The sequence below is a fragment of the Mastomys coucha genome, chromosome X (assembly GCF_008632895.1).
Source record: "Mastomys coucha isolate ucsf_1 chromosome X, UCSF_Mcou_1, whole genome shotgun sequence".
In the NCBI taxonomy this organism is placed as follows: Eukaryota; Metazoa; Chordata; class Mammalia; order Rodentia; family Muridae; genus Mastomys; species Mastomys coucha.
Window position 1 is genome coordinate 100,214,027 of NC_045030.1, and position 9,579 is coordinate 100,223,605.

The 9,579-nt window shown below is 48.2% G+C and overlaps 1 protein-coding gene across 1 annotated transcript in view; it reads left to right on the forward strand.

Annotated features, from left to right (window-relative positions):
* Fam155b (family with sequence similarity 155 member B) overlaps nt 1-8,514 on the forward strand; it is a 28,510-nt gene extending 19,996 nt beyond the window's left edge. Inside the window, exons 2-3 of the mRNA XM_031365547.1 lie at nt 5,019-5,190; nt 5,591-8,514. Coding sequence (XP_031221407.1) covers nt 5,019-5,190; nt 5,591-5,976 — 558 coding nt within the window. The 3' untranslated portion in view covers nt 5,977-8,514. The remainder of the gene's footprint in view (nt 1-5,018; nt 5,191-5,590) is intronic.
* The last annotated feature ends 1,065 nt before the right edge of the window (nt 8,515-9,579 follow it).

The window sequence follows — 9,579 nt, forward strand, 5'->3', positions numbered from 1 at the left end:
GCTGATAGATGCTGGGCAAGAAGGCATTAAGTTAGTTGCCAAGGTGCCTTTCACATCTCCACCTCAGTCAATGTATTTCCTTTCTAAGGAGCCCAGTTTCCCTACGGGTAAAATCTGGGGTTAGGTTGGTAACTTGTATACTGTGACTTTTGCAGACAGTAGATTTTGTCCGAAGCTCACCCCCACCCCTTTGCCTCCACAAGTACTGCAGCTGCAGCTCCTGACCACGGGTCCCATGGGTACATTATGAAGATAAGCAGCCATGAAGAAAGGGTCTGTAGGGAAAATTTGGATGGGGAAAACAGACCCTAGGGAGAGAAGTGAGTTACAAATCAGGAAGGAAACCGCTTGCTTCCTGGTTAGAAAATAACTGAAGCTTTTCCCCCTGGAGGATTTTTCCAGCCCCAAACCTAGGAGCTGCAATTGGGCCTCTCTCTAAACCTTCTGACCCCAAGTCCTGACTTTGGGGTGTGACTGTGCATTTACACAGTCCTCTATGAAGTCACCCATTTCTTTCTAGAGGAATGTAGTACCAAAATGCCCTGGCCAGGGCTACAAGCCAATAAGCTAAGGATGAGGCTGGCCAGGGCATTCTAGTCCTCCCTAAACTGACCATTGCAGAGCCCAGGAAGTGAGGGGATCCCCCTTGTCTCACTCCTCCTGTTTGAGGGGTATTTCTGTTGCTCAGCTGGGAGGAGGGGTGAGACAGCCTTCCTAGCTTCCTTTTTGGGTTAATTGGTGTTCCCTCTAGTTATTCCCTGTTTCCTTCCCCTCCCAGTTCCCATAGCAACTGGGCTGTAGCAGCCAGAACTTAACCTGTGGTGGCCCTACTGAGGTGGGGAAAGCAGGGCAGTGGTAGTTCAAGGTTTCCCTGCCACCTCCTAGTCACCATTCCTGCTCCCTCAGGGATCTAGGATGGTTCCACTCAGAGACCAGGGAAAATAGAAAGGGCTTTTCTAACAGGGCTTCAGTTCAAAGATTCTGAAACTGTCAGATAGGCTGTGTTCTTCTCAGAGCTCTAATCTTATCCAGGCCCCTGATGTCTGGCCCCTAGTTTTAGAATGTGTTTTCTGACAGGGATTTTCAATAGGAAGACACTTTGGAGCTGGAATTATGAAACCAGGTTTCCAGTTCCTTTCTTTGCCAGTATTTTATGAAGTTATACTTAAATCCTTCTCCCCCTTTTAGGCCTCAGTTTCTCCATCTATATAATGGTGAAAATTGATATTCTCAACCCTGGCTGCATGCTGAAAATTGCCTGAGGACATTTTCCAATTGCAGATGTGTGAGATTCTGCCAGCAGAGATTCTGACTTTTTGGTCTGAGTGCCATGTGAACCAGACAGGTTTAATTTAAAAAAAAAAAAAGAGAGAGAGAGAGAAAGAAAAAGAAAAAAAAAAACAACCTCCCTACCTAGTGGTCCTGGTATACAGCCAGAGTTAAAAATCTGATAGTAAAAGATCTCCACAGGTCTCTAAACCTCCCTTTTCTGGTTCTAAGACATGCCCTCCCCCTCCTCCAGTGCTCACTTCCAGCAAGCCCTCCTGGCCCCTTCTCTATCTTCAGAAGAGTACCCAGGCCTCCTGCCACAGCTACCACACTGGGGAGAGAGGACGAGGTAAACAGGGCTTCAGAGTCTAAGGTGGGCTCATTGCCAGGTGGTAGCGCTGTGATCCATACTATCACTTGAAACAAGCCCCAGGCCACCTTAAAGCATATGGGCCAGCAGTGGCTCAGCTGGCCAGCTGTGGGGCTTAGGAATTAGATTACCTCTGAGCGCACTGTGGCTCTTCTGCTTCTATTCCCCTCATTAGCTTCTTGCCTGTTCCTGCCTCACCACCCACAGGCCTGGTGTCCTCCCCAGGCAATCTGCTCACCCACTTGTTGCCATGGTGACTCCAACTGGGGGTGTGGGGACTGAAGGGGGGTCGGCTAATTAAGGAGAAAGGCCATACTCCTACTGTCAGGCCACCCCTTCTCCCTCCCCCACCTCTCAGATGAAGGGAATGCCCAGACTCTATACTTTGTTACTGGGCTAATTGCAAATGCCTTGAGGAGAGCAGGAATGTCACTGGGAACTCCTCTAGAAGCAGGAGCACAGGACTGAAAGAGCTAAGGAGACACTCTCAGGGCCCTGTGAGCCAGCTCCACTGATGACCACAGAGTAAGGGGCTGATTACACAGTTTGGGCAGAGAGTGACATGGGTTCTTGATCCATGCTGCCAAAATGGAATTTGTGGCTATGGACAGAGACACATCTTGGCACTTAAGGGCCCAGACTATGGAGCTGGCTCTTAGGTGCTAGGGCCCTTGGCTCTTGAGATTTTACTTTCTGGTCTACCTCACTCTTGCTTCTCCTCCTTTCTGTCTAATCTTTGATCCTCCTTTCAATGTGCATCTTTCTCGTTTCTTCTTGTCCCTGTCTATCTATCCTCATGTTCTCTTGTTCCCACCTTTTCTTACTCCCTTACTTAATCATCTTATATACCTCTACATTTTATTACCTCCTCCCTTACACACCTTCTCTTTTACTACCTATACCACTGTAGCTTCCTCTTACCCCTACTCACCTCTCTTACCACCCTCTTTTACCTGTCTAGCTTTCTTTCCCTGTCTCTTCCCTTAGCCTGTTCTTTTTCACTCTTCTTTGATCCTATTATCCTCCCTTTGTAGATACATTTCATCCTAGTCGTTTCATCTTTGGGAATTGGTATAAATAAATCTGAAGATGTGTGTGTTACCCATGTGTGCAAAAAAGATATTCAGTGGAGCACTGTTATCATGGTCACAAGTGGCGCAGAAGGCACTCAAATGTCATGAACAAGAGTTTCGTCTCCTTTCCATGCCATCCACATGAAACCATTCTTTTCTCTTAGTCTATGTGTATTTGCTCATCTCTACATTTTTGCTTAAACTGTTGCCTCATTGGTACATCCTATCCATAAAAATCCTTCCTTGTGCCCAACGTTGCTGAGGTTGTTTATTTGTTTGAAACAGTAGCTCATGTGTTTTTGGCTGGCCTCAAACTCACTATGTAGACAAAGATAATTTTGAACTCTTGATCCTTCTGCCTCCACCTCCCAAATGTGAGGATTACAAGCATACCCAGTTTTCACAGTGCTAGGGATTGAATACACGATAGAATTATAAGTGTGCCCCGCACCTAGCTCAGGGCATGCTATGTATTGAACCTATAGCTTCATGAATGCTATGCAAGGATTCTACTAATTGGATCACATTCATAGCACCCAAACTCAACTGCTATCTCATTATTAAAATTTTTCTCAGTTTCCTATTAACCCTAATGAAGCACAATTCAGCCCTTCCTATGGAATAAATGTCATAGGTTCAAGTTAAGTATGAAACTGGAATTTTCATGAGAGAAAGGGACTAGTCTTCATATACATTGTCATAAGATTTTTAAGATGTATATTGTACTGAGCGCACAGTGGTTAGTAGAGAAGCCCATGAGCTTATATATAGTTCACAGTTTAGTGGGGTTGGCAGAAACTAAAGCAAGGATGCAAAGTAGCATCTGTGGTGAAGAAACAGTTGAGGATAATTGGAGGCTGTGTCCTCTAATGAGAGTAGTGAAAGAGACACTAAAAAGTGATATTTAATCTCAGCCCAGAAAGATATAAAGGGCCCATTTATAACAAAGGTAGAATGAAGAACATTCCAGGCCAGGTGGTCATATATGCCAAGGCCCGGAGGCAGAAAGAAGTAGGGCACATTCAAGAAAAAGAAAGAAAACCTCTGTTTCGTGCAGCATGATGAGCTTGAAGAGAGACAGGAAATGAGGTTGGGCAGAGTTGTGCAGGGCTTTGAAGTCTATGCTTAAACATTAGGCTTTTAGTCAAAATGCATCTAAGAATTTGAAGCAAGGGAATAATATAATTTGATAACAGCTTGAGTCTACACTTATCCTCATGCAATAGATTAGAAAGAGCAAAAGTAGAGGTGGGAAGCATCTGTCATCCAGGTAAGGGATTATGGTGGCCTTCACAAAGGTGTGACTTTGGCTTCCCCCAGGGTGCCTTTGACTAATGCCAGGGACATTCTTTTCATGTCATAATGTGGGAGAGGAGACATTGCTATTGGTATGTAACATGTGGAGGCCAGGGATGCTACTCAGTATCCTACAATACACAGCACAACCCTTATGATAAAGAATTATTTGTCCCTAAGTGACTTTTAAGTTTTTCTGAGAAGCCATAGACTCAAGGAGAGACAAGGTATGGAGCAAGGGAGCTTTCTCACTAGAACCAGTGCTGAGGTGAGAGTGGGCTTGATGAAGGAAAGAAAGGATACTGGTGAAGTGAAGCCACAAAAAATGATTCCAAAAGCAGTGCAGCAGCAGTGTCCGAGATGCCTGTTCCATACCAAGGCTGAAGCCAACAAGACAGAGCCTGGATTAAGAAGAGCTCAAAGACACATGTGGTGCCTGGAAAGGCAGATTCCAGTTTTTATTAAAGATAAGCTCTCACATTTGTATTGCCCTTTAGAGTTCACAAAAACATTTTCATATGTGCCATGCTATTTAATCCACAATAGTCCAATGAATTAGAGCATGAATTATTCTCATCTCCTTCTTGAGGTAGTACATGAATTATTCTCATTGTCTTGAACTTAGAAGCTCTGCACCATCAACAAAGGCAATGTTTATCAAGTTGAATGGAACTGAGATTTGCCTCATTACTTATCAGTAACCTCTGAAGAGTCAAATACTTTGAGCCTTGTGTAAAATAATAGAGTTGGATGAAGTGATCGGTAAAGTTCCTTCCATTCTGACACAGGATTAATTTTGTAATTTTGACCAACAAGTCTAAATCTCGGATGATGGTAGAGCACTGTCAGGAGCACTGGCTCTGCGATGGACAATCTTAGGGTCATATGTAGATACCTCCAACAAGGTCTCCTCCAAAGGCTGGGGTTAAGTTGGCTTGGCTCCATAGAGAGACACAGGAAGCCCTGTTACACATGGCACACCGGCTGACGCTGTTTCCTTGCCTCCACAGGCTGTCTACAAGGCCTGGCTGTGTTCAGAATACTTCAGTGTGACCCAGCAGGAATGCCAGCACTGGGTGCCCTGCAAGCAATACTGCCTGGAGGTGCAGACCCGGTGCCCATTTATGCTCCCTGACAATGAAGAAATGGTGTATGGAGGCCTCCCTGGTTTTATCTGTACAGGTAAAGTCAGGGCACTGGGGAAAAGGGGGGAGATGAAAGAGGTTAGGGGCATGGGGACAGGAAGGACATAAAGGGAAGACAGGCTAGATCAGGAGGTCAGTGGCAAATGAGCTGGCAATCAGGTCCCCAGTTTGGGTGGGATAGGGCCAAATGGACCAGAACAAAAAGACCAGAGTGGCCATATCTACTCAGAACATGCTGAGCCACAAGTTACTCTGGAGTAACTGGTGACATCCCTGGAAGAAAGAAACTAGAGCAGAAGCTGTGAGGGCTGGTGGGGAGAGTTTCTTAAGTAGGGCTACCTGAGCCTCAGCTTTGAGCATCCCTTTTACAGGTAAGGTAGAGCCATCAGTCACCTAGAGCACCCTTCCCCCAACACACCTTCCTTATCCGTTGGCAGGGTTGATGGATACTTCACCAAAGCGGCCAGAAACCAAGTGCTGTGACGTGCCGTGGGTCTCCTGTGAGTCGGAGAAGAAGAAGTTCAAGGACTCTGAGCCCCCTAAAACCCACCACCAGCAATTCCACCACTCCTATTTTCACCACTACCACCATCAGTACCACCACTACCATCCTCGCCATGAACCCCCAAGCCGTGTCAGCAACAAGCCCTCCCTGCTGCCAGTCTCTGGGGGCTCCCGCCTCAGTCCCAGCAGGATCCGGCTCTGTGTCCTTGTTCTTATACTCCTCCATACCGTAGTGTCCTTCTCCAGCAGCCAGGGTGGTGGGGGACTTGGGCTGGAGACACTGCCTGCCCTAGAGGAGGGGCTGACACAGGAAGAGTGACCAGAGGGAGGGAGGACAAACCTCCACCACATACTGACAGCAGCTCCAGCCTAGCTCCAGGCTGGGGGAAGGAAGCCCCTCCCACAGGAGGTGTAGGATCAGGTGGGGGTGGGGGAGAAACGGGGGACCAGATATTGTCCCCAATTTACCCCTGCCCTAAAAGCAGCTCCAACAAAATGGCCAGAAGGCCCCCAAGGAGCTGTAAAACTCACCCAGGAGAAAAAGGTAGGAGCATCAGGTGTCCCCTCCCAAGACCCACCTATGGGGCTTAATTATAAAAAGGGGGAGGGGCTGGAGTTGCCCACTCCTGCCAAGAGCCCTGACCCCAGGGAAGGAGGCTGCTTACCCAGCCTCAGCCCTGCAGGGAATGTTGGGGGGCACAGAGGGGAGTAGTTCTCCCCCCTCCACATTCCTTCCTTTGCCAAGATCCTTAATTCCCTCCTGCCCATATCCCTACAGGTGACGGCAGACAGTGTGGTTGCCCTCCTGACGCATCAGCACCCTGAGTGTAGGGCCGGCACAGGATGAGGCACACAGTGTGACAGCTAGGAAGGTGCCCCAGTTAGGCTGCCCCAACCACCCTAGGCAATGAGGGATTGGAACTGGATATGGAATGAGTGGTAAAAGAGAAGATAGGGAAGGGAAGAAGAAGAAGAAGAAGCAGAAGAAGAAGAAGAAGAAGAAGAAGAAGAAGAAGAAGAAGAAGAAGAAGAAGAAGAAGAAGAAGAAGAAGAAGAAGAAGAAGAAGAAGAAGAAAGGGGAGAGGTGGACAGAAAGCCTGAAGAGATGGCTATACCAATGATACCTGGCTTTTGGGAGGTGGGTGATTAGTGTTGAGGCAGGTTTAAGAGCAGCCCCCCAAATCAGAAGGACGTGCATAAAGAGATCCCTGGGAAAGAGCCCAGGAGCCAACACCCAGAAGGTTGAGGGCACATGGTCGGACTGCCGCTGTCTGGAGGGCCATATCTTACAGAAGGTGCACACACTCCCTAGGGCTGCTCTGCCCTGGAAATCTTGGCCTTGTGGCCACAGACCTTTCATTTCCAATCCCCACAGGGAGGAGGGACTTGAGCCCAAGTGCGTCAGGCCTGGCCTGGGTCCCTACACTCCCCCATCTTATCCTAGCCCAGGCCTCCATGAAGGAGAACTGGTGGTGTTGCCCCAGAGCTCTCCAGAGATGAGCCTCCCCTACCCCAAGCCCATCCTGTGTCCATCCCCAGCCTACCAAAGAGTATTCATCCCTTCCCATCCCGACCTTGTGGCCTATTGTCCCACTGAGGGACAGCTAGACTCCTCCTCACCCTTTAGCAGTTCCCTTTCTCTAGCCTCCCCTTGCCCTTGCTGGACAAAGTTCAGAGACTGGCAAGTGGACTCTGACTGGAGATCAAGTGCTGCTGCTAACCCTTGCCTGAGGAACTTGTTTAGTCAGGCTAGAGGGATGAGTGAGAGATGAGGTTTGGGAGCCTTTGGCCTTGTTTGCACTGACCTGCTGGAAGAAAAGGAAGGCCACATTGCCTGGGCTTCTGAAAGCTGACAAGAACAGGAGCCAGATTCTTTGTGGGACAGGCCAAGGGCTTTCAGAGACCAAAAGGATACATACAGGAGGATCGTCCTGGAGCAGCATTACAGAGAAACAGGAGGGGAGGGGAAGGAGGAGCTGTACCTTGCCAGCTTTGTGATGGATGGAAGCCCTCCCTAGCAGACAAGGGTTCCTTCATTCAGGGGCCATTGTTGGATCCCAAATCAGCTTCTTGAGCCTATGGAGCCCTTCTCTGCCAGTTTACTCATATCTCACAGCCTGTCCTCTGCCTGGACCCTGTGTCCTCCATCTTTCGGCCCTCAGCACTTCGGGCCTGGCCACACACCCCATCCCTGGAGTGCTCTTTTCAGCTGGGGAGGGTAAGAGGTGCTGGATCCTTCCCAGATGTGCTTATGTGTAAGTGAAAGGCAGGGTCTTGGGCTCCATAGAGATCCCAGTACTGCCTTCTGACTCCTGCATCCTCAGGAGGGGATAAAGGACTGGGAAGCAAAGGGGGACAATATGGTCCCAGGGAATGGATCCTTGGAGACTCCCATCCTCTCTTCCCCCTCACCAAGTGCCCAGGAGACCCCTGGCTCAGACCAGCCCAAGGCCTTGCCCAGTGGCAGGGGAAAGGGGCACCACACTCCACCTCACAGTCATTTGACTGTCCCCATTGACCCAACCCCCTAATCCTCCACCTCCCCAGCTGCCCCTGCCCTCCATCACAGGCAGCAGAGCTGGGCAGCTTTCTTATGCCATTTTCTACACTGTGCTTCATGAGTAGTACTTTCTTGCACTAGTTCCTATGACTGAGTCTCCAAGCTGGTCCCCTAGTAGTCTCCCATCCCTTCCTCCTTTCCCCGGCTATGGTTCAGTTGTCTCTGCCTTCCTCTTTCCCTGCCTCTGTGTTTCAGTGAGAGTGTGTGTATGTGTACTGCTTTCTGTTTTGTTGCACTGTGGGGCAGAGACCTCTCTGCTCTTGTTTAACCCCTTAAATAAATGGTAAGACTTGATAACCCTCTCTTCGTGGATTTACTCTGTAGAATCCAGCTTGCTGCTCTAGGAAAAACTCTTATGGTCCGAGGAGGACAATGAGCCAGAGGATGCCAACTAACTCAGTTTAAATCTCAGAGGAAAAAAACATGAATTTTGTAGTATGCCATTTTAGACAGGGAGATCACAAAGCCATCCACTGGCAGTGGTCAAGATGGTAATTAACAAAAAGGGCAAAGCTGGGGGAAGTGCAGGCTCAACCTGGGGTGGTAAGAACTCCAGGACATATGGAAAGGCCAAAGCTCAAGTCCAAGGTTTTACTGTGGGAATGTGAGGCATGTGGCCAGTCCTTATTTGAATGCAAGAGAAGCCAGAACTCAAGATTTTGACATGATGCCTCATAATTACTAAGAGCTAATCAACCACCCTAACTCATTCCATATGGGCCACTGTACCAGACTCATCTTCCCACTGCAGGAGCAAGGAATACACAGTAGTTGCTGCTGAAGGAGCAGCAGAAGAGCCTGTGCCACTGAGCTTCTTTCCTAAAAATGGAGGAAAGGAGAGCATGATTAGGCTGAGCTTCCAGATTGCTTTTCGAGGAAACAAGCTCCACTCCCAGTTTCCTTCAAATGCAATGGAACACAGCACTTAGCACATGGCCTTTGAGACCAGACTGAATCTAAAAAGTCAAGTCAAGTTATTGTGAGAATAAGGTATGCACATAATCACTTGACACAATAGCTGGCAATCATTGATCATTTCATTTTCTTTTACTCCCATCTCAAATTCTGCCATTCTCTGTATTATGTACTAAGCCCTTCTTTCTACCCTGTATCCCACTAAGCCACTCCAGAACTTCAGGACCTCAGGACCTTTGCTTGGACTATGATAATAACCTAACTATTGTCCAGCTAATCTCTTATCCAATTGCTCTGGCTCCAGTCAATCTTCCACCTAGCACAGTCCCAGGTACTATGGAGGAACCCAATACAATGGCCATGGTTGTAGCTGAAGAGATGTCTCAGTGGTTAAGAGCACTGGCCAAGAGAGGACCTTAGTTCAGTTCCCAACATCCAAATGGTGAC